Raw genomic sequence first — 27,874 nt, forward strand, 5'->3', positions numbered from 1 at the left:
AAATCTTATATTCTTTCTATCTATTTCGTGTTCTTAAAGTAATTCATTAAATAAAAAAAATTAAAAAAAGGATCTCGGTCTACGTCACAGCACCTCTAGCCGCTGGTTGGTTGGAAATGTCAGGTGACATAAAGTGGGAAAAAACAAGGAAGCGCGTTTTTCCCGGTAAACTTCCGCACGTGTCCCGGACATCTGAGGTTCCGCCTTTAGAGGTTGGGGAACCGGAGCCGAACCCGGATCCTGGACGGTGAGTTCGGTTTGCTTCCAGCTGCTAAACTGGGTCGGTGGTTCTGGACTGGTTCCAGCTTGGGTGTTTAGACACCGTTGGTCTTCAGTTTCATTGGTCTGATGTCAGTGATGTCATTGAGCATCAGGACACATCTTGTTTATAGAGAACAGCAGCATTTCTTCCTACATTATTATAAGTCTTATCAGCTAAACTCACTAGATGCTGTTTATAATGTTTAAAGCTTCACTGGTTCTGATCAACGTGGAAACAAGGTTTGCTTTTAAACTAACCAGCGACTAAAACAGAAGGCAAAAAAGTTCCTATTTAACCAAATAAAGTTTCAATATGTTATATGTGGATTTATCCGCTGTTTTATCTTGAAGATATAGAATTGTGCAGAGGTAAACCCACTCTTATTTTTTATCTAATCTGCTTTCTAGTATCATGCAAAATAACACATTAAAGGGACAATAAATAAATGTATTTACACTGGAACTATAAGAGGAACTGACACTCAGCATTTAAAACATTAACTTGTTCATCTGGGATGTACAGTCACGGCCAAAAGTTTTGAGAATGATTCAAATGTTAATATTTCCAAAGTCTACAGCTTCAGTTTTTATAACAGTAATCTGCATAAAGTCCAGAATGTTCTAAAGAGTGATCAGCGTAACAGCAATTAATTGCAAAGTCAATATTTGCCTAGAAAATGAACTTTATCCCTAAAACACATTTCATGGTGATTGCAGCCCTGCCTTAAAGGAGCAGCTAACATGGTTTCAGTGATTGCTCCATTAACACAGGTGTGGGTGGTGATGAGGACAGGGCTGCAGATCAATCTGTCAGGATTGAGTCAGAATGACGCCACTGGACACTTTAAACAGAGGCTGCTGCTCGGCATCATTGGTTCTCTGCTGGGAACCATGGTTATCTCTAAAGAAACACCTGCAGTCATCATTGCACTGCACAAAGATGGCCGAACAGGAAAGAGAATGGCTGTTAGAGAGATTGCTCCTCAGTCAGCAATCTATGGCATCATCAGGAACTTCAAGGAGAGAGGTTCCATTGCTGCCAAAAAGGCTCCAGGACGCCAAGAAAGACCAGCGAGCGCCAGGACCGTCTCTGAAAAGTGTTTCAGCTGCGGGATGGGGCTGCCAGCGGTGCAGAGCTTGCTCAGGAATGGCAGCAGGCAGGTGTGAGTGCATCTGCACTGTGAGGCGGAGACTCTTGGAGCAAGGCCTGGTCTGAAGGAGGGCAGCAAAGAAGCCACTTCTCTCCAGGAAAACCATCAGGGACAGACTGATATTCTGCTAAAGGTCCAGGGAGGGGACTGCTGAGGACTGGGGGAAAGTCATTTTCTCTCAGCAATCCCCTTTTCCATTGTTTGGGACATCTGGAAAACAGCTGGTTGGGAGAAGACCAGGTGAGCGCTACCAGCAGTCTGGTCTCATGCCGACTGTAAAGCATCCTGAAACCATTCATGGTGGGGTTGCTTCTCAGCCAAGGGAGGCGGCTCTCTCCCAGTCTGACCTAAAAACAGCCATGAATAAAGAATGGAACCAGAATGTCCTCCCAGAGCAACTTCTCCCAACCGTCCCAGAGGAACTTCTCCCAACCGTCCCAGAGCAGGTTGGTGATGAACGATGCCTTTTCCAGCATGATGGAGCACCTCGCCATAAAGCAAAGCTGATATCTAACTGGCTCAGGGAACAAAACAGAGAGATGTTGGGTCCATGGCCTGGAAACTCCCCTCATCTTAATCCCATTGAAAACTTGTGGTCAATCATCAGGAGACGGCGGACAAACGAAAACCTTCTGATAAAATGCAAGCATTGATGGAGCAGAATGGACGCTATCAGTCAGGATTTGGTCCAGAAGCTGATGGAGAGCAGCCAGGGAGAAATGTCCTGAAGAAGAGGGGTCAACACTGCAGATACTGACATGCTGCATTAACTCATTCTGTCATTAAAAGCTTTGGTGCTCACAATATGATGCAATTGTATTTCTGGATGTGATGACAACATCTGACATGAACACTAGAGGGCAGCAGATCAGATGGAAATAGAATATTTGTGTCATTCTCAGTACGTTTGGCCATGACTGTAATTACTGTGTCACTCATTCATTATTTTATCTATGGTTGAAACAATTAATCATATTAATCGATTATTTAAATAATCATCTAATTTAGTAATTGATTAATGGTTAACTGGAGTTTAGGGCCACTAATGTGCCTTTAGCCAATAGAGCGACCCACTTAGAGCAGGAATTATGTAAAAAATATGTAAACATTTTGCATTTAAGATAAAAAAGTTATTTTCTGTGAATATTCTCCATCCAGATCTCCTCCAGAGGAAACGTTTCTGTTTCATTTCATAAAAAATCTTTAAGGAGCCTTTGGCTGATCTGATTATTAATCGATCCATTGGAAAAATAATCAACAGATTAATGAATCTGCAGAATAATCAATAGTTTCAGTTTCTTCCATCATGCAGCTGCTTCCCCTCAGGCTGCCCTGCAGCAGCATCTGTTTCCTTCCATTATTTAATGTTTCTATTATATTAGTGTGTTTTTAATAGTAAAGGATTAAATATAAAACAACCTTTTATCATCATCCTATATTTTACTGTCTGACTGTTTAAATAGCTCCTTGTGTCTGTTTTAAAGCACTAAGATATAAAATCACTTTTAACAATTATAAAATACAATATAACTCTATTTAATCTGGAATACAATAGTATCCAAATAAACAGATTCCAACATTATTTACATACATTAATGTTTTTACTAATTTACTTATGAACCGTGTGGAAATCTAGAAAAATAGAATCAGTGTAAATAGAGTTCCTCTGTTTGTCTTTATTCTATTTCTAGAAGTAGAATCAATGAAATAGAACTATTTTAATGTGGAAAACAAAAAGCAGCAGATCTTTAGCATCCTTCTCATGTTGTTAGGATCTAGAAAAGAAATAAATCCTGTTCTTTATACCTGAACTGCCTGAACTGCCTCTGCCAGGCAGCTCCTCTGCCTGGCAGAGGAGCTGCGGCAGGCAGAGGAGCTGCAGCTGCCAGGCAGAGGAGCTGCGGCTGCCAGGCAGAGGAGCTGCAGCTGCCAGGCAGAGGAGCTGCGGCAGGCAGAGGAGCTGCGGCTGCCTGGCAGAGGAGCTGCGGCTGCCAGGCAGAGGAGCTGCAGCTGCCAGGCAGAGGAGCTGCGGCAGGCAGAGGAGCTGCGGCTGCCTGGCAGAGGAGCTGCGGCTGCCTGGCAGAGGAGCTGCGGCTGCCTGGCAGAGGAGCTGCGGCTGCCTGGCAGAGGAGCTGCGGCTGCCTGGCAGAGGAGCTGCGGCTGCCTGGCAGAGGAGCTGCGGCTGCCAGGCAGAGGAGCTGCGGCTGCCAGGCAGAGGAGCTGCGGCTGCCAGGCAGAGGAGCTGCGGCTGCCAGGCAGAGGAGCTGCGGCTGCCAGGCAGAGGAGCTGCAGCTGCCAGGCAGAGGAGCTGCGGCAGGCAGAGGAGCTGCGGCTGCCTGGCAGAGGAGCTGCGGCTGCCAGGCAGAGGAGCTGCGGCTGCCAGGCAGAGGAGCTGCGGCTGCCAGGCAGAGGAGCTGCGGCTGCCAGGCAGAGGAGCTGCGGCTGCCAGGCAGAGGAGCTGCGGCTGCCAGGCAGAGGAGCTGCGGCTGCCTGGCAGAGGAGCTGCGGCTGGGCGGGGGGGGCTTAGGTGGGCTCTCCTCATCCTCCGCAGGAAGTCCAAGCGCCTCTGGGCCCTTTGATCAGTCATCGCTGATCATCCCACAGCCTCATACTGCCGCTGCTATTGGCAGGCAGCCATCGGCGTCTCTAACCTCAGGAGTAAAGGAGTCCAAATCAGAAGCTGCAGCCCCCCCACCCCCACCCCTGCTAATTGTTTTATTTATTTTTTTATTTTTTACAAATATTTTTGCTTTTATTCTTCTTTTATTTTCTTCTGTTTTATTGTCTATTTCATGTAAACCACTTCGAACTGTCCCTGTCCTGCCGTGTCCCTGTCCTGCCGTGTCCCTGTCCTGTAGCCTTGCCTACTACTTTCGCAGGTGGAGACATCCATCTCTCTGCTGGCTTCTGTTTTGTCATGTTGCTATAACCAGGTGATGCAGGTGACCAGGTGGCGCAGGTGACGCAGGTGATGAGGTGGTGCTGGTGATGAGGTGGTGCAGGTGACCAGGTGACGCTGGTGACCAGGTGATGCAGGTGACCAGGTGGTGCTGGTGACCAGGTGGTGCTGGTGACCAGGTGGTGCTGGTGACCAGGTGAAGCTGGTGACCAGGTGGTGCAGGTGACAAGGTGATGCAGGTGACCAGGTGAAGCTGGTGACCAGGTGGTGCTGGTGACCAGGTGGTGCTGGTGACCAGGTGAAGCTGGTGACCAGGTGGTGCTGGTGACAAGGTGATGCAGGTGACAAGGTGATGCAGGTGACCAGGTGAAGCTGGTGACCAGGTGGTGCTGGTGACCAGGTGGTGCTGGTGACCAGGTGAAGCTGGTGACCAGGTGGTGCTGGTGACCAGGTGAAGCTGGTGACCAGGTGATGCAGGTGACCAGGTGATGCAGGTGACCAGGTGGTGCTGGTGACCAGGTGGTGCTGGTGACCACGTGATGCAGGTGACCAGGTGAAGCTGGTGACCAGGTGGTGCTGGTGACCACGTGATGCAGGTGACCAGGTGAAGCTGGTGACCAGGTGGTGCTGGTGACCAGGTGGTGCAGGTGACCAGGTGATGCAGGTGACCAGGTGAAGCTGGTGACCAGGTGAAGCTGGTGACCAGGTGATGCTGGTGACCAGGTGGTGCTGGTGACCAGGTGAAGCTGGTGACCAGGTGAAGCTGGTGACCAGGTGGTGCTGGTGACCAGGTGGTGCTGGTGACCAGGTGGTGCTGGTGACCAGGTGATGCTGGTGACCAGGTGGTGCAGGTGACCAGGTGATGCAGGTGACCAGGTGGTGCTGGTGACCAGGTGATGCTGGTGACCAGGTGGTGCTGGTGACCAGGTGGTGCTGGTGACCAGGTGATGCAGGTGACCAGGTGATGCAGGTGACCAGGTGGTGCTGGTGACCAGGTGAAGCTGGTGACCAGGTGGTGCTGGTGACCAGGTGGTGCTGGTGACCAGGTGGTGCTGGTGACCAGGTGATGCTGGTGACCAGGTGGTGCTGGTGACCAGGTGATGCAGGTGACCAGGTGGTGCTGGTGACCAGGTGATGCTGGTGACCAGGTGGTGCTGGTGACCAGGTGGTGCTGGTGACCAGGTGATGCAGGTGACCAGGTGATGCAGGTGACCAGGTGGTGCTGGTGACCAGGTGAAGCTGGTGACCAGGTGAAGCTGGTGACCAGGTGATGCTGGTGACCAGGTGACCAGGTGGTGCTGGTGACCAGGTGAAGCTGGTGACCAGGTGGTGCTGGTGACCAGGTGATGCAGGTGACCAGGTGATGCTGGTGACCAGGTGGTGCTGGTGACCAGGTGGTGCTGGTGACCAGGTGAAGCTGGTGACCAGGTGAAGCTGGTGACCAGGTGGTGCTGGTGACCAGGTGGTGCTGGTGACCAGGTGAAGCTGGTGACCAGGTGAAGCTGGTGACCAGGTGGTGCTGGTGACCAGGTGAAGCTGGTGACCAGGTGGTGCAGGTGACAAGGTGATGCAGGTGACAAGGTGATGCAGGTGACCCGGTGAAGCTGGTGACCAGGTGGTGCTGGTGACCAGGTGGTGCTGGTGACCAGGTGAAGCTGGTGACCAGGTGGTGCTGGTGACCAGGTGAAGCTGGTGACCAGGTGATGCAGGTGATGCAGGTGACCAGGTGAAGCTGGTGACCAGGTGATGCTGGTGACCAGGTGGTGCTGGTGACCAGGTGAAGCTGGTGACCAGGTGAAGCTGGTGACCAGGTGATGCTGGTGACCAGGTGATGCTGGTGACCAGGTGGTGCTGGTGACCAGGTGATGCAGATGACCAGGTGATGCAGGTGACCAGGTGGTGCTGGTGACCAGGTGATGCAGGTGACCAGGTGGTGCAGGTGACCAGGTGAAGCTGGTGACCAGGTGATGCTGGTGACCAGGTGGTGCTGGTGACCAGGTGAAGCTGGTGACCAGGTGGTGCTGGTGACCAGGTGATGCAGGTGACCAGGTGGTGCAGGTGACCAGGTGGTGCAGGTGACCAGGTGGTGCAGGTGACCAGGTGGTGCAGGTGACCAGGTGAAGCTGGTGACCAGGTGATGCTGGTGACCAGGTGGTGCTGGTGACCAGGTGATGCTGGTGACCAGGTGGTGCTGGTGACCAGGTGGTGCAGGTGACCAGGTGGCGCTGGTGACCAGGTGACGCTGGTGACCAGGTGACGCTGGTGACCAGGTGACGCTGGTGACCAGGTAATGCAGGTGACCAGGTGAAGCTGGTGACCAGGTGGTGCTGGTGACCAGGTGGTGCTGGTGACCAGGTGATGCTGGTGACCAGGTGATGCTGGTGACCAGGTGAAGCTGGTGACCAGGTGATGCAGGTGACCAGGTGATGCAGGTGACTAGTTGATGCTGGTGACCAGGTGGTGCTGGTGACCAGGTGGTGCTGGTGACCAGGTGAAGCTGGTGACCAGGTGAAGCTGGTGACCAGGTGATGCAGGTGACCAGGTGAAGCTGGTGACCAGGTGGTGCTGGTGACCAGGTGAAGCTGGTGACCAGGTGGTGCTGGTGACCAGGTGGTGCTGGTGACCAGGTGGTGCTGGTGACCAGGTGGTTCTGGTGACCAGGTGAAGCTGGTGACCAGGTGAAGCTGGTGACCAGGTGAAGCTGGTGACCAGGTGAAGCTGGTGACCAGGTGGTGCTGGTGACCAGGTGGTGCTGGTGACCAGGTGAAGCTGGTGACCAGGTGATGCTGGTGACCAGGTGATGCTGGTGACCAGGTGATGCAGGTGACCAGGTGGTGCTGGTGACCAGGTGATGCAGGTGACCAGGTGGTGCAGGTGACCAGGTGATGCAGGTGACCAGGTGGTGCTGGTGACCAGGTGATGCAGGTGACAAGGTGGTGCTGGTGACAAGGTGGTGCTGGTGACCAGGTGGTGCAGGTGACAAGGTGGTGCTGGTGACAAGGTGATGCTGGTGACCATGTGATGCAGGTGACCAGGTGGTGCTGGTGACCAGGTGATGCAGGTGACCAGGTGGTGCAGGTGACCAGGTGATGCAGGTGACCAGGTGGTGCTGGTGACCAGGTGATGCTGGTGACCAGGTGATGCAGGTGACCAGGTGGTGCTGGTGACCAGGTGATGCAGGTGACCAGGTGATGCAGGTGACCAGGTGGTGCAGGTGACCAGGTGGTGCTGGTGACCAGGTGGTGCTGGTGACCAGGTGATGCAGGTGACCAGGTGGTGCAGGTGACCAGGTGATGCAGGTGACCAGGTGGTGCTGGTGACCAGGTGATGCAGGTGACCAGGTGATGCAGGTGACCAGGTGATGCAGGTGACCAGGTGGTGCAGGTGACCAGGTGATGCAGGTGACCAGGTGGTGCTGGTGACCAGGTGATGCTGGTGACCAGGTGATGCAGGTGACCAGGTGGTGCTGGTGACCAGGTGATGCAGGTGACCAGGTGATGCAGGTGACCAGGTGGTGCTGGTGACCAGGTGATGCTGGTGACCAGGTGATGCAGGTGACCAGGTGGTGCTGGTGACCAGGTGATGCAGGTGACCAGGTGGTGCAGGTGACCAGGTGATGCAGGTGACCAGGTGGTGCAGGTGACCAGGTGATGCAGGTGACCAGGTGGTGCTGGTGACCAGGTGATGCAGGTGACCAGGTTATACTAGTATTTACTCAGCTTCTGATTCTGGGTGGTTTATTTGGGATCCTGAGGCTAGAGATCCAGTTTTTCTTCAGCCAGTCAAATACCGATCTGTTGATATCTGATATTGATCTAGTTCAAGTGTTGAATGGATGAAGCTTATTTCTGCCATCTTGGCTAAGGCATTATCCTGACATGAACTCTCTGCTGCCACCTACAGGGCTGGAGGTAGAAATGAAGAGTGTTCTGTTGAATGTGACGTGGTTAAAGTCGGGTGCTTACTTACCCTGTTGAACAGATCTGCCTCCGGAGCTGGTTGACAGTTGCCTTTTGTATAAATGCACTATCTGATAAAGATCTACTGAAATGTAACCTTCTTTTGGGGGAGGAGAACTCTGTTAAAGTAATCCTGAAGGTTATTAGAAAGTGGTCAGAGAGGACAGGGTTGGGAGGAAATACTTTTATTTCTTCACATTCTATGCCGTATGTCAGCACAAGATCCAAAGTATGAAGATGAGAATGTGTGGGACTATTCACATTTTGAACAAAGCCAATAGTGTCTAAGATAGCATTAAAGGCTGCTCTTAAGCTATCGCCTTCAATGTCAGCATGGATGCTAAAATTGTTCCTTATGTTCCTAACAGAGCACTTCGCTCTCAATCTGCAGGTTTACTAGTGGTTCCTAGAATTTCTAAAAGTAGAATGGGAGGCAGATCTTTTAGTTCTCAGGCTCCTCTCCTGTGGAACCAACTACCAGTTTTAGTCCGTGAGGCAGACACCCTGTCTACTTTTAAGGCTAGGCTTAAAACTTTCCTTTTGGATAAAGCTTCTAGTTAGAGTGGCTCAGGTTATCCTGATCTATCTCTATAGTTCTGCTGCTATAGGCTTAGACTGCTGGAGGACATAGGGACCCCTTTTTCATCATTCTGCTTCATTCTATCTCTATTCTCCCACTCTGCAGAATCTGTTAGTTCAATCTCCATCCGCTCTACTCTATGCGTATTTCCTGTTTGGTTCCTTACTGACTTGTTTTGTTTGTCTGACCGCCATTGTGGAAAACGACTGGTGAAGATGGAGCAGCTAGCAGAGCGAGGCGAGAACGCTGGGACCCTTTTTCCACCTGGATCCCCCGCTCTTTTTGGCCCTCATGTCCCTCCATTGTAGCACAAACTCCACCCCCTTCCTCAGCTCCTCGGCCGTATCTAGACCCACAGCTAGTTCCTGATTGGCCCTCTGGCGTTGAGGCGTGGAATAACAGCGCAGACCACGCTTCAATGTTGGGCAGAAATCAAAAATGTCTGTGACATATTGCTGCAGGAGGATAACCAGGCCTTTAGTGTGAGGGATTGCTGAAGAGTCAATATCTACTGTCTCTACCTGCTCATCCTGTAAAGTCTCTGACTAGATGATCTGATTGATCTGGATCTATGAGGAGACCTGAGAGGACTGGCTGTGAAGTGGAGCATAGAACTGAATAGAATAGATGTTGATGGTGCAGCCTGGTTATCGTCTGTTTGAGCAGCGTCTCCAGGCTAAAGACGGATCTTCAGCTGCTGCAGGTAACGACCCGGCATTCAGGAACCTGGTCCTGGTTCTGGTTCTGGTCGGGCTCCTGGGGAATCGATGGTTGTAATGGGGTCTTTGGTCTCCTGTCCATTAGTGTCTCCTGTCCATAACAGGGTCCCTGTTTCTCGCTAACGGTCTTAAATTCCTCCTCAGGTACCAACATGTCTGAGGACGTCCCACCTGACGGACGCTCGTCCCAGTCAGAGACCCAGAGCCAGTCCACCCTGTCCCCGTCCCAGATCAAGTCCCCACAGGGTTCTAGTTCGTCCAGCGGGCCGACCTCAGCCAGCCAGTCATCCAGCGGCTCAGGGACGGTGAGCAGCGTGGACACCATCCCCGTCACCCTGTCCTCCGTCCCAGAAGAAGCGGAGCCAGAGCTCTGGGGTCGGCTGCTGCCCATGGTCCGAGGCTTCAGGAGCCAAGGTGACCCTCTACCACCGCGGAGGCTGGACCAGAACCAGAACTGACCCTGGTTCTCTGTGTTTGGTTCCAGACTGCATAGAGGACCAGTACCTGTTTGGCCGGGACTCGGGCTGCGACTACGTCCTCGGAGACCCAGACAACAAGAGGTCCCAGAAGTTCCGGATCTACAGCAAGAAGCACTTCAGGATCTACAGGGTGAGGACAGCTGCTGCTTCTAATCCGGTTCTGATGCTGCTGTGGTCCCTCATCTGGTCTGTCCCCACCTGCCCTGTCCCCCAGGAAGGCTCTAAAGTCTTTTTGGAGGACCTCAGCAACAATGGGACTTTTGTGGACGGCATAAAAGTTGGACAGAATAAGAAGCTTCCTCTGACCAACAACGCCGTGCTGTCTCTGGCCGAGCAGCGGAACCGGGGTAGGACCTGTCCATTAGTGTCCCCTGTCCAATACTGTCTCCTTTCCCTGTCCATTAGTGTCCCCTGTCCAATATTGTCTCCTTTCCCTGTCCATTAGTGTCCCCTGTCCAATATTGTCTCCTCCCCTGTCCATTACTGTCTCCTTTCGATTAGTGTCTCCTGTCCCTGTCCGTTAGGGTCTCCTGTCCCTGTCTATTAGTGTCTCCTGTCCCTGTCTATTAGTGTCTCCTGTCCCTGTCTATTAGTGTCTCCTGTCCCTGTCCGTTAGGGTCTCCTGTCCCTGTCTATTAGTGTCTCCTGTCCCTGTCCGTTAGGGTTCCCTGTCTACTAGTGTCTCCCTTCTGCGTTGACATGTCTGCTGTCTCTGTTGACCTGTCTCTTGTCTTTGCAGTTTTTGTCTTCATGGACCTGATGTCAGACGATCAGTCCAGTTTACCTAAAGCTCTGCGGGACAAATATGTCCTGACCCACCGGATTGGGACGTAAGTCTGATTCTGACCAAACGGCTAAAACCTCTGATCTACCGAACTAAACACTGCAGTTCTGTTCAGCATCAGACCTGCCGCCTGGTTCCCACTGGTCTATTGGACCAGGTCTCTGGTTCCGGGTCTCTGGTTCCGGGTCTCTGGTTCCGGGTCTCTGGTTCCGGGTCTCTATACGCTCTATCCCCAGGCCGCCGCCTCCCCTAAGAGGCCAAATCTCTGATAATGTCGTCCAAGTGGTGAATCTTCAGTTTGGTTCTGTTGCTCTCTGGATGTTTTTGATCTGACCCTCTGGGCTGCCGTAGACGGCGCCACGGGATGCTGATCACATCCTGTCACGGAGTGTCATATCCCATCATGCTTTGCGTTCCAGAGGAGTCTGCGGCGAGGTGCGTCTGGCCTTTGAACGCTCCACCTGCAGCGAACTCGCCGTCAAAATTATCAGCATGGCAAACTTCCGGTCTGAGCGGGTAGGTCTGCTCTCTGATTGGCTGCCACCGCTTCCCCAAACAGAGCTGGTCATATGACCCGTCTCCTGTCCAATCACAGACGGCGACCAGGACTGCAGAGACAGAGATCGAGATCCTGAAGAGAGTCGATCATGTGAGTGAAGCTCGGCGAGAAAAAAGCATCATCATCCTCATTCATCAACGTGTCCCTCTGTTCACTCGGTCCCTCTTTCCCTGTGTCCATTGTCCTCCTATGTCTTCTGTCCCCTGTGTCCTCTGCAGCCGTGTCTCATAAAGGTGAAGGACTTCTATCAGTCAGAGGACAATTACTACATCTTTCTGGAGCTGTAAGTAGAAGCTGAACATTTCACCTTGGTGTTCCTTCATCCTCTGACTGCCGTGGCTCCGCCCCCATCCCCCTCCCACCGTGGCTCCGCCCCCATCCCCTCCCACCGTGGCTCCGCCCCCATCCCCTCCCGCCGTGGCTCCGCCCCCTATGTCCTCAGGATGGAGGGAGGAGAGCTCTTCCAGAAGGTGAAGTCTCAGCAGCAGCTAAAGGAGGACGTCGCTAAACTCTACTTCTATCAGATGCTTTGTGCCGTGCAGGTGAGCGCTGCTCCCATCGCCACGGTAACCAGCGGGTGACGCCCAGGTAACTGTGTGTTTGTAGTATCTCCATAGAAACGGCATCATCCACAGAGACCTGAAGCCAGAGAACGTCCTCCTGTCCTCCAAAGAGGACGAGTGTCTCATTAAGGTGAGCCCCCCCGTCCTCTTCCTCCCAGCCTCAGCTCTTCATGCTTCTGACTCCGCCCCCCTGTGTCAGGTGACGGACTTCAGCCAGTCCAGGATCCTGGAGGAGGCGGCCCTCATGAGGACTCTGTGTGGGACTCCGTCCTACCTGGCCCCTGAGGTCTTCACCCACGCTTCCACCACGGGTTACGGGCTGGCCGTGGACGCCTGGAGCCTGGGCGTCCTGCTGTTTGTCTGGTAGGCTCCGCCCCCTCTGCCATTGCGGCGGGCCAGGCGCCGGATTCTAACCAGCGTGTCTCTGGCAGCCTGAGCGGCTACGCTCCGTTCCACGAGAGGTTCAGCGAGCACTCGGTCATGGAGCAGATCATCAGAGGAGAGTTCACCATGATCCCGTCCAAGTGGAGTCGTGTCTCCAACCACGGTAACCACGGTAACGGTGGGTTCCCGTCACTCCGTCATAGCGTTGCTAAGATGCTGTCTGCTGGTGTTTCAGCCAAAGATGTGGTGAGGAAGCTGCTGGTGGTGGATCCCACCAAAAGGATGACTGTGGATGAAGCTCTGCAGCACCCCTGGCTGCAGGTAGGTGAACTGCAGGTGCATCATCCGCCTGGGGCCCTAATCACCAGGGGCCCCGTTGGTTGGCCACATGGCTAACAGAAGCTTGCGATAGCTCTGCAAGTTTGAAATGAAATAATTATGATTTAACATCCAAACAATGAGGAAAATATGGACATCAGCTCCTGCTCCCCCCGTATCCTGGAATGGACCGGTCCAACGTCCCCTTTACATCCGTCCTCGCCGTGCGACTTTCATACATCTCTTACCCGCTGCAGCAGGAAACGCTTTATGAAATCAGATATTATTCTTAGACTTTATTGTTTGGTTCATCTTCCAGGCAGTAAAGGAAGATTTCCATCAATAAAGTCCAGCAGTGATCAAATGTAAAAACCTCATAAGCTCTTTTTCACACTGAGCTCTAAAAGATTCTTCCCCTACTGACCTTAATAGATGGCGGATCCTGATTGGCTGATACTTCATTAAACTAAGCATCTGATTGGTCTGATTGCGTCGTGAGGTGTGATTGCAGGGCAGTGGACATGAGGTAAAACTCAATACCAGCACATTTATTAAATTGGTTAAAGAACCAAAACTCTCTGCTGGTTTCCAGTTTCTTAATCCACATGCAGAACCTCAAGAGAACAGGTAATCACCTGCTGTCCACCATATTGGATCAGTCCATTTGCTGCACATGTTCAGAAAGGTCCAAACAGACAGCAGCAAACCATTTGGAAACAAACCATGCAAAGAGCAGTGTTGCCAACTTAGCGCTTTAGTCGCTATATTTAGCCACTTTTCAGACCCCTCTAGCACTTTGATTTCTAAAAAGCTCCTAGCGCCAAATCTAGAGACTTTTTTCTGCTACTGGAGACTTTGGAGACAACATCTAAAAGCAGCGAACTCTGCTCTCCAGAGCGAGTAGATTGGTAACCCCGCCTCCTGCTCTCCTCTATCTTGTCTGCTGTCATGATTCATGCAGCTATTATTTCATCCAAATGAAAAATGGAGAACAGATAAGCAGATCATGGCTTGTCTACAGTGAAAAGAAGGACTGGGTTATTTACTTTGGCCTTTTTGGAAACACAGGAAGGAGCAATCAGCTAAGTGAGCTTAGTGCTTGGAAAAAATCTTTCATTCCTTTAGAGACAGCATGAAAAGTCAGCTGAGTACAAAACATAGAGAGGAAAACAAGAAGAAAAAGGGGCAAGAAGAGAGGGACACAACCTAGAACAGATAATGGATGTCTATTCTATTAACATTTCTACATCTGGAGAATGGGGCTGTTCTATGTGTTGTCTTCTCCATTCAGAGGGGCCCCTGACTGTCTTTGCCTGGGGCCCCAAATGTCCTAACTCCACCTGTGCTCCAGGGTGAATAGGGGAGGGGTAAAGGCTGATTTATTTAAACCAGGTGGTCTGCGTGTCACAGTGAACGCAGTTATGCCCCGCCCCCTCCACAGATACTCTGCTGCACTTCTCCTATATTGTAGGTGAGCGCAGACAGGAGGCCTCTGATTGGTCAATCTCCATCCGCTCTACTCTATGCGTATTTCCTGTTTGGTTCCTTACCGGCTGGTTTTGTTTGTCTGACCGCCATTGTGGAAAACGACTGGTGAAGATGGAGCAGCTAGCAGAGCGAGGTGAGAACGCTGGGACCCTTTTTCCACCTGGATCTCCGCTCTTTTTGGCCCTCATGTCCCTCCGTTGTCCCACAGACTTGCCCCCCCTTCCTCACCGCCTCGGCCGTATCTAGACCCACAGCTAGTTCCTGATTGGTCCTCTGGCGTTGTGGCGTGGAATAACAGCGCAGACCACGCTTCAATGTTGGGCAGAAATCAAAAATGTCTGCATCAGCTCACTGTGACGGCCTGCTGCTTGGGGCGAGTTCGTCCGACAACAGAAGGACATTAAGGGCGAAAAGGAGCGGGGATCCATGTGGGAAAAGGGTCCCAGCGTTCTCGCTCTGCTAGCAGGTCAAACTTCACGAGTCGTTTTCCTCAGTCATAAAAACAAAACAATCTGGCCTCCCGTCTGCGGTCAGCCATGTGGTGGAGGTGCAGCGGAGCGTCTGCAGAAGGGGGCGGGGACGTCTTTGCGTTCACTGCGACACCTGCGCAGGTGACCTGGTTTCAAATTCAGCCTTTAGTCCTCGACGCGGGCGACCCGGGTTCGACTCTGACCTGCGGTCCTTTCCTGCATGCCCCCCCCCCCCTTCCCTGTCAGCCTACTGTCCATAAAAACGAGCCTCTAATGCCGTAAAAACAACAAAAAAAGAAAGAAATCAACGGTAACACATAGAAATGTTTTTAGACTCCATAGATTTTAAATGAATGATATCCCTGTTAAGAAATACATAATTGGTAAAAAATAAAAATAAAAAATTGAGTCAAAATTTGCAGCCAATTGTTTCCATGGATACAAATCAGATATGGAGCAGATGTGAGGATTTTTATCACCAACTTCTAAAAGTTACTTTCTGGGAGATGATAGTCTATATAAAGTCCTTAATGTTAGAACATTATTTAATAATTTTATTATTATTTATAAAAATCTGAGGCTCATTTTCCCAAAGCAGGAGTCGTAGAATGACCCAGATCTGTGGGTTCCACGCGTTTGGAGGCGCTGCACTGATCTATAGAGCAGCTATTGGTGATTAGATGCTTATTAGAACAATAAGAATATCCAACAAAACAACCTTTATTCATTTCTGTTCTAAAGCATTTTTGTTTCCTTATATGGAAAATAAAATCCAATCATTTTTAAAATGTTCCCTTTTTGACGATGGAAAACAAAAACACTTTGACTTTCTAAAACAAAAATCAAATCACTATTTATTTTTCTGATTCCCGTTTCTGAGATGAAATCCAGTGACTATAAGATAAACGCTCCGTCCTGCAGGTCACCCACTGCATGCTGGGAAATGTAGGCAGCTGACAGCAGCTCCGCTCTGTTTCAGGATCAGCAGATGTTGATGGCGGCTCACAGACTGATGTACCCTGCAGAAGAAGATGCTGTTGGTGTTTCCATGGTAACCACACCCACATGACTAGGAACCACTAGTAAACCTGCAGATTGAGAGCGAAGTGCTCTGTTAGGAACATAAGGAACAATCAGATCTCTGATATCAGATGGAGCTTGGCCATTTAAGGCTTTATATGTGAGAAGGAGGATTTTAAATTCTATTCTGGATTTAACAGGAAGCCAATGAAGAGAAGCCAGGATAGGAGAGATATGATCTCTCTTTTTCATTTTCATCAGAACTCTGGCTGCAGCATTTTGGATCAGCTGAAGGCTTTTAACTACAGTTTGTGGACTTCCTGATAGTAAAGAATTACAATAGTCCAGCCTTGAAGTAACAAATGCATGGACTAGTTTCTCAGCATCACCCCTGGACAGGAGATTGCTCATTTTTGCAATGTTCCTCAGATGAAAGAAGGAAATTCTAGAAACCTCTTTGATCTGGGATTTAAATGACAGGTCCTGATCAAAAATAACACCAAGATTTTTTACTTTATTATCTGAAATCAGTTTAATCCCATCCAAATGAAGTGACTGGCTAATCAGCTTCTTTTTCAGAGACTCTGGTCCAAAGACTATAACTTCTGTTTTGTCTGCATTCAGAAGCAGAAAGTTAAGAGTCATCCAGGTTCTATTTCATCCCTACTGACCGCCAGAGGGCGGTGCTGAAAGCACTGAATGTTCCCTTCGGGCATGCGCAGTTCGAGTAATTATACCAACAGAGTCACACCTGTGACACCGGATGACCACTCAGAAGCTATATAGCCTGGTGTCATCCTTTGCTCTGCTCCTTTTTTCTTCTCGCAAGCGGTTCGCTAACTTCCCCGTTGTCTGAAGCCCCTGTCTCTTGACCGGAGTTGCGGTTATTCTCCGCCCTCCCAGGGCTGCAACGGGTCGATTCTGAAGATTACGGAAGGTAAGTGAGTTGTTTGCTGGTGATGGTAGCGTCCGCGCCCCCTCTCCCGGCTCACGACTTTAGCTTTTTACCTACAGCTTCGTGCTGTTTTGTTCCGAACTGGTGACGGCAGCGTTTTCGCCCCTACTCCCAGTGTGAATAACTTCACTGCCGAAGTTATATACGGCTAACGTAGTTAGCTTCTTTAGTTTGTTGGTGTTATACCTGGTGACGGCAGCGGTTTTCGCCCCCTCTCCCAGTATATTCCCTACTTTTGCATCCTTTTTTTCACCGGTCTGCGCTGCTATAATTACTGACGGCCGCGGTTTTCGCCCCCTCTCCCAACCAAGTGTGGTCTACTTTGTTGCCGAAGTTGGAGACGGCTAACGTTGTTAGCCTTTTTTGGTTTGTCTGCAGCCTTCTTCATCGGTCTGCTTAATTATAAATGGTGACGGCAGCGTTTTCGCCCCCTCTCCCAATATCAACCTTTTTTTGCTGCCTTTTCGTTGGTCTGCTCTCTTAATTGGTGACGGCAGCGTTTATCGCTCCTACTTCCTACTTAAGTTGCCATACAGCTAACGTTGTTAGCTTTTTTGGTTTATTGGTTTTATACCTGGTGACGGTAGCGGTTCTCGCCCCCTCTCCCAGTATCGGCTGCCTTGTGCTCGCAGCCTCTTTCGTTTCTCTGCTGTAATTGGTGACGGCTGCGTTTGCGCCCCCTCTCCCGATTTTCGATAACTTTCTGTTCTTTAAGCCTTGTCGGCCTTCGACATGGATGGCTCTCACAGCTGCATAGATTGTGGGGCTGCCCTGCAGGCAGAGGATGGCCACGACCTGTGCCCTACCTGCCTTGGACATGAGCACCTTTTGGAGGCGCTGTCTGAGAACCCCTGTATGAACTGCAGCTTTATGCCCCATGCAGTGAGGGTGGCCCGGTTGGCCCAGTTGTGCCCCCAGGAGGGCTCGGACCTTCCGCCCTCTGGGCAGGTGGTTCCCCACAAGCGTTCTAAGCGCCGTGGTGTGACCACAGCATCTGTGCCCCTCCCCCGGAGGAAGCGGGCCAAACCTGACCAGGGCCTGTCCACAAGGGTGGAGCAGTTGTCAGCAGAGCTGGCAGAGATGAAGTCCTTGTTGCAGACACGGCAATCTGATCCCTCGCTCCCAGTGGTTGGGCTCTCTTCCCCACCAATGCCCGAGCTGGTTTTAGAGGATGACGTTATCTCTCTGGCTGCCTCCGCTTCTCATTTTAGAGATGAGGAGGAGGCAGGGTCCTCTCAAGCCTCTGAGGCTGGTTCATTTTCATCTCAGAGTGCGGTTGGAGAGGCCGGTGACGGTTCCATGCGGGAGGTCATGTCTATGGCCCTGAAGCAGCTGCAGCTGGAACTCCCACAAGGAGAGGCATCCAGCTCTGGCAGTGCTTTTTTCAGACGTGGAAGGGCTCCTACTCCTTTTTCTGTACCTCCATCAGAGGAGTACCTGAAGGAGTTACACGCCTGTTGGCGGGAACCGAGAGCGCTGTCGCGTCTCTCCTCGGATGGTCGTGTATTAGCTGCCATGCATGAGTCAGTGAAGGCCGGCCTGGACCGTATGCCAGCAATTGAACCAGCTGTTGCTTCACTGATTGTGTCACCAGATGAAGCCCTGCGTCCTGATGTCCGGTGCCCGCGGACTCAATGTCGGGTTACAGATGACCTCCTCTGTAAGGCGTACAATGCAGGAGCGCGTGCTGGCCGCCTTGGCAATTCCCTGGCGCACCTCATGTTTGCCCTGTCTGCATCTGTTCAGGACACTGGTGGTGCAAGTGCGGCGATTGGTTATAGTGACGCAGCGCTGCAGGCCTTCGCGCTGATGACCAGAGAGCTTGGACGGGTCATGTCTTTCCTTGTCCAAGCTCGTAGACAGGTCTGGTTGGCACAGTCTCCTCTGACTGAAGCATGCCGTAGGACCCTCAGGGGTGTCCCGGTTGTACCAGGGGAGCTGTTTGGATCAGCTGCCTTGGAGGCGCTGGAACGGACTGCTCAGGCACGTCAGACTAGCCAGCAGCTTTCCGGCCTTCGCAGGAGCATACCTGCCTTTCCCCAGCGTTCGGGCCGCCCTGCCACTACCCCCAGCGTTCAGCCACGACCTTAGACTGGTGGCAGACCTGTTGGTTCCTATCCCCATGATGTGCGGCAGAGACAGAGAAGGGACTTTCGTGAGCCAGTCTGCCGCCCTGTTAGACAGACCCGGGCCTCAAATCCTGGACGCCCTCCCCCCAGAGCCCCCAGGGGCCGTGGGGATAGAAGATGATGCCACCGGGCCAGCCGTCGGACATTTTTCCCATCAGCAGCTGAATTTCTGGGCTGCTCATGCCGTAGATCCATGGGTGGTTGCCACCTTAACCAATGGCTACAGGCTCCAGTTCCGACGGCGGCCCCCCCTCTCACACCGGGTCAAGATGACTGTCATCACAGACCCGGTGAAATCTCAGGCACTAGACCAGGAGCTTTCCGCCCTCCTGGGCAAGGGGGCAATCGAGTCTGTAGATCCTCTGCAGCAACCCAGAGGCTACTACTCCACATACTTCCTTGTGGCCAAGAAGACCGGCGGTTTTCGCCCCATTTTAGATCTAAGGGGACTGAATCGGTACCTGAAGGTCCTTCCCTTCCACATGCTCACCATAACAGAGGTCCTTCAGACCATTGTGGCGGGAGATTGGTTTACATCAGTAGATCTGACAGACGCCTACTTTCACGTGCCTATTGCGGCAGAACATCGCCGTTTTCTCAGGTTCGCCTATCGGGGGCGCCATTGGCAATTCCGGGTGCTCCCATTCGGGCTCTCCCTTTCCCCTAGGGTGTTTACTCGATGCATGAAAGCAGCCCTCTCTCCTCTACAGGCCTCCGGAGTCAGGATTCTGCCATACCTGGACGATTGGCTTCTTTGTGCTCCCTCTCAGGTAGCTGCCTCTCGGGATACGTCCCAGCTTCTACTTCATGTGTCAATGTTAGGCCTCAAAGTCAACTTGGCAAAGAGTTGTCTGGTTCCATCTCAGACAACCACCTTTCTTGGGATGCATCTGGACTCTGCTACCATGATGGCCCGTCCATCTGTTCACAGGGTGGACGACATACTCCAGCTTGTCCGTCGATTCAGACTGGGCAGGGAGTTTCCCTACATCACCTTCCTGCGAATGCTGGGCAAACTGACATCAGTCACTCGTGTCGTGCCCTTAGGGCTGCTCCTTCTGCGTCCTTTGCAGCGATGGCTCAACAGCTTTCGCCTAGACGCCAGGCTGCACAGGCATCGCAGGCTAATGGTGACCAGGAGCTGCCTCCATGCCCTAGCTCCTTGGCGAGACGGGACCCTTTTGTCCAGTGGTGTTCCAATGGGGCTAGTAGTGTGTCGAAGGGAGGTGGTCACCACGGATGCCAGCCTCATGGGCTGGGGTGCCGTGTGGCAACACAGAGCTGTTCGGGGTCTCTGGGACCCAAGGGAGCGCACCGAACACATAAATGTGCTGGAGCTGCGGGCTGTGCACATGGCCCTCAGGTGCCTTCTGCCCCACCTACTCACTGGTTTGGCCGACTCTACGGAGGGTTCTCGAGCAGGGCCACAGAGTGTTGCTGGTAGCTCCGTTCTGGCCAGCGCGGCCGTGGTTCCCGCTGCTTTGGAGTCTGTGTCACGGTACTCCATGGCGTCTTCCAGCAAGGAGGGATCTGCTGTCTCAGTTGGGGGGACAGATATGGCACCCCAACCCTCAACGTCTCCAGCTGTGGGCATGGCCCCTGGGAGGCTGACTGGGTGTTCAGACACCGTGAGACACACCGTATTGAGTGCTAGGGCTTCCTCCACTCGGCTGCAGTATGCTAACAGATGGCGCCTCTTTTCTCAGTGGTGCTCTGCCCACAATGAGAACCCGCTTTCCTGCTCGGTGCCCACTATTTTGGAGTTCCTCCAGTCTCTCCTTGATAAGGGCCGCTCTCCTTCGACCCTTAAAGTGTATGTTGCAGCAATTTCATGTCTTCACCGAACTGTTGACAACCGTACAGTGGGGCGCCATGAACTGGTTTCACTTTTTCTGCGTGGTGCTCGTAGGTTGTGCCAGCGGCCAGCCCCACGAGCCCCAGATTGGGATCTGCCATTGGTTCTCACAGCTCTGTGCCACCCTCCATTCGAGCCTTTGGCACAAGCAGAACTCAAGTGGCTTTCCTGCAAGGCTGCTTTCCTGATGGCTATCGTCTCAGCTAAGAGGGTCAGCGAGCTACATGCTCTTTCTGTCAGCCCTAGGTGTATCAGGTGGAATCCAGATGGCTCTGGTGTTACCCTGTGGCCTAATACTGCGTTTGTGCCTAAGGTGTTGTCTCCTTTTCACCGTAACCAGCCATTGCGGCTCGCTCGGTTTCAGCCTCAATCTGGTACAACTGAGAATGAGTCGGAGTTGTTGTGCCCAGTAAGAGCGTTGGAGGCATACATTGCAGCCACCGCCAATCTGAGACGCTCGGACCAGCTTTTCCTATGCTATGGGGGTCCAAGGTTAGGCTGTCCTCTTTCTAAACAGCGTCTGTCCCATTGGATTGTGAGTGTCATCTGCCACGCCTACGCTGCAGGTCACTGCTCCCTGCCAGTCGGTGTGAGAGCACATTCCACCAGGAGCGTCACCGCTTCCTGGGCTGCTTTGAGAGGGGTTCCGCTGGAAGCTATATGTGCTGCTGCTTCATGGGCTTCCCCAACCACCTTCACCAGGTTCTACAGTGTCAATGTGGCTGCCCCTCATCCCCTGGGTCAGGTCCTTTTACAAGGTTCTGCTGGGCCTCCTCTGTGAGGTATGTGCTCAGGATTCCTTGTGACATCGTTGGCATTAGTCATTCAGTGCTTTCAGCACCGCCCTCTGGCGGTCAGTAGGGATGAAATAGAACGAAAGTTACGTATGTAACTACGGTTCTATGAATCCCGGATGACCGCCAGAGCTTCTCTGTCACTCAGAATCCTTGCTTTTGCGAGAAGATTCTGTAGGAGCAGAGCAAAGGATGACACCAGGCTATATAGCTTCTGAGTGGTCATCCGGTGTCACAGGTGTGACTCTGTTGGTATAATTACTCGAACTGCGCATGCCCGAAGGGAACATTCAGTGCTTTCAGCACCGCCCTCTGGCGGTCATCCGGGATTCATAGAACCGTAGTTACATACGTAACTTTCGTTTTTATGTCTTCAAGACATTCCTGTAATCTATGTAATGGGTTAGCTTCATCTGGATTATAGACAGATATAGCTGGGTATCATCAGCATAACAGTGGAAATTAATCCCATGCTGTCTAATAACTCTACCAATTGATTGCATGTATAAAGTAAAGAGAATTGGTCCTAGCACTGATCCCTGTGGTACTCCACAGGTAACCATGGCAACATGGGAAAGATTTATCATTAACATCAACAGAGGTTATTAAGCCCCGCCTCTCTCATCATCTTGACTCCACCCACTTGCAGGATGCAGGAGACGGTTCCAGGAGGAAAAGAGGAAGAGGAGATGATGAAGAGGAGGAGCCTCCTGCTAAGAAGATCTTAGCCCCGCCCCCTCCATCCCTGTGAATGTGAAACTTCAGATTCTTTTATTTCTTCCCAGGAGCTTGTTGAAGTTCCTGGGAACCGGTTCTTGGTTAAACCTCAGGTTCTGGTTCTGGTCCTTAAAGCTTTGACTCGCTGCAGGTTCTGCTGTTTGAAATAAAGACTGAACAGAAACAGAAAAGGTGTCTGCAGAGTTTTACTGACGGTAGAAACCTTCTCTGATCCTTCAGTATTTACTGATTAGCTGCTGGAAGACATCCTGGTGATTAGGGGAGGAGCGACAGGAGGAGAGCCAGGTACCACGTCACCATGGTTACTGCCGCCATCATCAGCATTCCTCAATATCATCAGAGATCAGCTGATCTGGTCCATCTTGGACCGCCGTCCTTCCAGGTTCGCCATCTTTAAGGATGAGGCGCCATTTGCAAACTGCATTGATATTGTATTGGCACCGATTGATGACCTGTAATCTGATTAAAGTCACTGTTTGCTTTAACATATAGTTATTATTATATATCGATACTTATTGAAAATATGTTTGATATTTTTAGACTCAATCCATAAATGTGAACATAGAACAGGAAAACATAAGAATATGAATAAGGATGTTTGTGGTCTAGGATTAAATATTTTAATGTTTTCATCATAACTGATGAGTTCATGAATTTATGGAAAATGAAGAAAAAAGGGAAGAACGACAGAAAACAGGTAATAAATGTGACTTTCATAAAATGATATGTTAAAGATTAACATTGAATTATTAATCTCTGGTTTCATCCTGAAATTACTGGAATTAATATATTCATACTAAGTTAGAACCCTTATTTTCTTCTTATTCTTTCAATATCTACTAGATATTATTTGCTTTGTGAGTTTTAATTCCAACTCTTAACAGTTAATAATTCCAAGACGAGCAGGGATTAGAACCCAGATTAGCCCCGCCCCCCCAGGCCTATTGCTGAAGGAGAAGCGTCATTGAACCCGTGGAACATCAAGGTTTTCAGCCTCTGAACCATTCCTAGCTAAACACGCCATCGCCATGGTGATGTGAGATGTTTAGGAAGGAAGCTGCTCAGCTGACGGCGCTCATGTTTCTGGAGTAACTGTAGAAATGGTGGCTTCCCTCTGGGATTGTTGAACATCCTTTGACGGCGGATTTTCCCGTTGGGCTCCCAGAGACGGCGGCTGTTGAAGACGTTCAGTCCGTCCATCATAAATAATCCACAGATTAACTGTTCAAAGAAGAGATGATTCACCAAACGATGCCTTCAGCGCTCACAGCTTTCCCATCATGCACCATGCCTGAGCGGCGTGCAGCTGGTCCAACCTCAGAATCAGCCTCCTGATGACGGCGCTGTGATGTCATCCGTTCCTAAACATACAGGGCTCCCTGGGGTCAAAGGTGGCTGATATTCGGAATGAAGACGTCATTCTAAACTGGTTCCTCGGTCTGCATCTCGGATCAAAGAAAGATTTAATAAGAAAACAATAATAATGGGATGTGTAATAAGTGCAGTATTTTTGTAGCTTTGGAGGCGAGGGTGTCAGAGTTAGAATCCAGGCTTCAGGCTGTTGAACATCCAGGAGTTAAAGTAGGCCCCCCACGTAGCTGTCCTCCAGCAGTGCCTGAGCAGCCAGGCGATTGGGTAACTGTACGCAGAAAGCGTAGTCGTGGATCTCTGCCCACTGGTCACCACCAACCCGTTCACGTTTCTTACCGGTTTTCCCCACTCAGTGACACACCCACTGAGAAGCCCACTCTGGTGATTGGCAGCTCCATAGTCAGAAACGTGGCATTAGAGACACCAGGGACCATAGTCAAATGTTTGCCGGGGGCCAGAACGGGCGACATCAAATCCTACCTGAAACTACTGGCTAAGGATAAGGTTAAATACAGTAAGATTGTTATTCACGCTGGTGGTAATGACACCCGGTTACGCCGATCGGAGGTCACTAAAATTAGTGTTGCTTCGGTGTGTAAGTTTGCCAAAAAAATGTGGGACTGGGTAATTTTCTCTGGTCCCCTCCCTGATCTGACCAGTGATGACATGTTTAGCCGCATGTCGTCATTCAACCGCTGGTTGTCTAGGTGGTGCCCTGAAAACAACGTGGGCTACATTAATAATTGGCAATCCTTTTGGGGAAAGCCTGGTCTGATTCGGAGAGACGGCATCCATCCCACTTTGGATGGTGCAGCTCTTCTTTCTAGGAATCTGGCCACATTTATTAGTCCTCCAAAACCCTGACCACCCAGGGTGCAGACCAGGAAGCAGAGTTGTAGTTTAACAGACCTCTCTGCAGCTTCTCTACTGTTACCCACTCTTTGAATTGAAAATTGAATTGAAATTTCTGTAACTTCCTGAAAAAAATTGAATCTTTGTAAAAACACATTAAAAAAAGTCTTGACTCAGGGATTCATGTATCAGAGGGTTGGTGTAGAACCTGAAGCTCTGTGGAGTCATTAGATTGGTTCATTCAGTTAGCTTTATTTTAAATCTGTCAGATTTAAAGGCTGATGCACAGAAACAGCATAAAGTTTATGACATCATTCATTCACAATCTGCAGACAGGAAAATACTACAGCATTAACAGACATGGACCGGTGATACAGTCTGGCTGGGAAATCTTTAAACAACATGTAATTACCATAACAACAACGTCATTAATACATGAACATCATTTAACTCATCTGTATTATTCAGCTCCATTTACACATTCATTTTATTGTGATAAATTTGTATAACATGTTATATTACTTGATTTATAGACTTCATTTATTTAGAAAAAGGAGCAAATGTTTGATTTCATGTCACACAACTACAGCCATTCACAGGGTCTCACTGTGTTACCATTGCAAAACCTGCCTTCCTGTTGTGGTGGGAAGAGGGCGTCCAGTTCTCATTTATAGCCCCGCCTACAAGCATGGCGCTTCCACAGCTGGAGAGACGATGCTGGGGGGGTGGGGGGGGGCTGGGTGCTTAGGGGGCGGGACTTAGCGGATGGTTGGGATTGGGCCATTATCAAAATAATGTGTTCAAGTGCTGAAAAGAATTATTCATCTAAAACAGCCAATCAGAGAACAGCATTCATCTCAATCAGCCAATCAGAGTCCATGATTTTCAGTTAATAGAATCTAATATTCTTGGTTTTGAAGAGACTCCGCCCCTCTGAGATGTCACAGCCTCCCCTGCCTGCGGTCTCTGACTGCCAGCAGAACAGCATGAGCCTCAAGGAACGAATCGCCGAGCGCCGATTGGACGCGGCTTCTCCAGCGCTGCAGCTGGGGGCGGTCCTTCAGGATGTCCCGCCCACTTCCCAGAGGCTGCAACACAGAGAGAGAGAGAGTCTGAACCAGCCCAGAACCAGCTTATAACCAGTGTAGAACCGGCTCAGAACCGGCCCAGAACCGGCTCAGAACCGGCCCAGAACCGGCTCAGAACCATCCTAGAACCGGCCCAGAACCGGCTCATAACCATCCCAGAACCATCATAGAACCGGCCCAGAACCGGCTCAGAACCGGCCCAGAACCAGCTTATAACCAGTGTAGAACCGGCTCAGAACCGGCCCAGAACCGGCTCAGAACCGGCCCAGAACCATCCTAGAACCGGCCCAGAACCGGCTCATAACCATCCCAGAACCGGCCCAGAACCATCATAGAACCGGCCCAGAACCGGCTCAGAACCGGCCCAGAACCATCCCAGAACCGGCCCAGAACCATCATAGAATCGGCCCAGAACCGGCTCAGAACCGGCCCAGAACCAGCTTATAACCAGTGTAGAACCGGCTCAGAACCGGCCCAGAACCGGCTCAGAACCATCCTAGAACCGGCCCAGAACCGGCTCATAACCATCCCAGAACCGGCCCAGAACCATCATAGAACCATCATAGAACCGGCCCAGAACCGGCTCAGAACCGGCCCAGAACCATCATAGAACCGGCCCAGAACCGGCCCAGAACCGGCCCAGAACCATCATAGAACCGGCCCAGAACCAGCTTATAACCAGTGTAGAACCGGCTCAGAACCGGCCCAGAACCGGCCCAGAACCATCATAGAACCATCATAGAACCGGCCCAGAACCGGCTCAGAACCGGCCCAGAACCATCATAGAACCGGCCCAGAACCGGCCCAGAACCGGCCCAGAACCATCATAGAACCGGCCCAGAACCAGCTTATAACCAGTGTAGAACCGGCTCAGAACCGGCCCAGAACCGGCTCAGAACCGGCCCAGAACCATCCTAGAACCGGCCCAGAACCGGCTCATAACCGGCCCAGAACCGGCCCAGAACCATCATAGAACCGGCCCAGAACCGGCCCAGAACCATCATAGAACCATCATAGAACCGGCCCAGAACCGGCCCAGAACCATCATAGAACCGGCCCAGAACCATCCCAGAACCGGCCCAGAACCATCCCAGAACCGGCCCAGAACCATCATAGAACCGGCCCAGAACCAGCTTATAACCAGTGTAGAACCGGCTCAGAACCGGCTCAGAACCGGCCCAGAACCATCCTAGAACCGGCCCAGAACCGGCTCATAACCATCCCAGAACCGGCCCAGAACCATCATAGAACCGGCCCAGAACCGGCTCAGAACCGGCCCAGAACCATCCCAGAACCGGCCCAGAACCATCATAGAACCGGCCCAGAACCGGCTCATAACCAGCCCAGAACCGGCCCAGAACCATCATAGAACCGGCCCAGAACCATCATAGAACCGGCCCAGAACCATCATAGAACCGGCCCAGAACCAGCTTATAACCAGTGTAGAACCGGCTCAGAACCGGCTCAGAACCGGCCCAGAACCATCCTAGAACCGGCCCAGAACCGGCTCATAACCATCCCAGAACCGGCCCAGAACCATCATAGAACCGGCCCAGAACCGGCTCAGAACCGGCCCAGAACCATCCCAGAACCGGCCCAGAACCATCATAGAACCGGCCCAGAACCGGCTCATAACCAGCCCAGAACCGGCTCATAACCGGCCCAGAACCGGCTCAGAACCGCCCCAGAACCATCATAGAACCGGCCCCAAACCGGCTCAGAACCGGCTCATAACCAGCCCAGAACCGGCTCAGAACCAGCCCAGAACCGGCCCAGAACCATCATAGAACCGGCTCATAACCAGCCCAGAACCGGCTCAGAACCGGCCCAGAACCATCATAGAACCGGCCCAGAACCGGCTCATAACCAGCCCAGAACCGGCTCAGAACCGGCCCAGAACCGGCTCATAACCATCCCAGAACCGGCTCAGAACTGGCCCAGAACCATCATAGAACCGGCCCAGAACCGGCTCATAACCAGCCCAGAACCGGCTCAGAACTGGCCCAGAACCATCATAGAACCGGCCCAGAACCGGCTCATAACCAGCCCAGAACCGGCTCAGAACCGGCCCAGAACCATCATAGAACCGGCCCAGAACCGGCTCATAACCAGCCCAGAACCGGCTCAGAACCGGCCCAGAACCGGCTCATAACCATCCCAGAACCGGCTCAGAACCGGCCAGAACCATCATAGAACCGGCCCAGAACCGGCTCATAACCAGCCCAGAACCGGCCCAGAACCATCATAGAACCGGCCCAGAACCGGCTCATAACCAGCCCAGAACCGGCCCAGAACCATCATAGAACCGGCCCAGAACCGGCTCATAACCAGCCCAGAACCGGCTCATAACCATCCCAGAACCGGCTCAGAACCGGCCCAGAACCATCATAGAACCGGCCCAGAACCGGCTCAGAACCATCCCAGAACCGGTTCATAACCAGCCCAGAACCGGCTCAAA

The 27,874-nt window shown here is 51.6% G+C and overlaps 1 protein-coding gene across 2 annotated transcripts; it reads left to right on the top strand.

The window, feature by feature from the left end:
- Window positions 1–94: 94 nt before the first annotated feature.
- On the top strand, window positions 95–22,275 carry chek2 (checkpoint kinase 2). 2 transcript variants are annotated; one of them, XM_038276604.1, is made up of 15 exons: window positions 95–247; window positions 9,714–9,983; window positions 10,054–10,178; window positions 10,263–10,395; window positions 10,788–10,878; window positions 11,252–11,348; window positions 11,428–11,481; window positions 11,610–11,674; window positions 11,834–11,933; window positions 11,998–12,084; window positions 12,154–12,317; window positions 12,386–12,501; window positions 12,574–12,659; window positions 15,594–15,665; window positions 22,017–22,275. In XM_038276604.1, exons 2-15 carry the CDS (start codon window positions 9,722–9,724, stop codon window positions 22,116–22,118), a joined length of 1,554 nt encoding a protein of 517 aa, XP_038132532.1. In that variant the 5' UTR covers window positions 95–247; window positions 9,714–9,721; the 3' UTR covers window positions 22,119–22,275. The 2 variants fall into 2 exon arrangements, with proteins under 2 accessions (XP_038132532.1, XP_038132533.1); XM_038276605.1 differs by lacking the exon at window positions 12,574–12,659 and having other exon boundaries at window positions 12,386–12,516.
- The last annotated feature ends 5,599 nt before the right edge of the window (window positions 22,276–27,874 follow it).

Source organism: Cyprinodon tularosa, unplaced genomic scaffold (genome assembly GCF_016077235.1).
Source record: "Cyprinodon tularosa strain WSP-4 unplaced genomic scaffold, ASM1607723v1 ctg1258, whole genome shotgun sequence".
Taxonomy (NCBI): domain Eukaryota; kingdom Metazoa; phylum Chordata; class Actinopteri; order Cyprinodontiformes; family Cyprinodontidae; genus Cyprinodon; species Cyprinodon tularosa.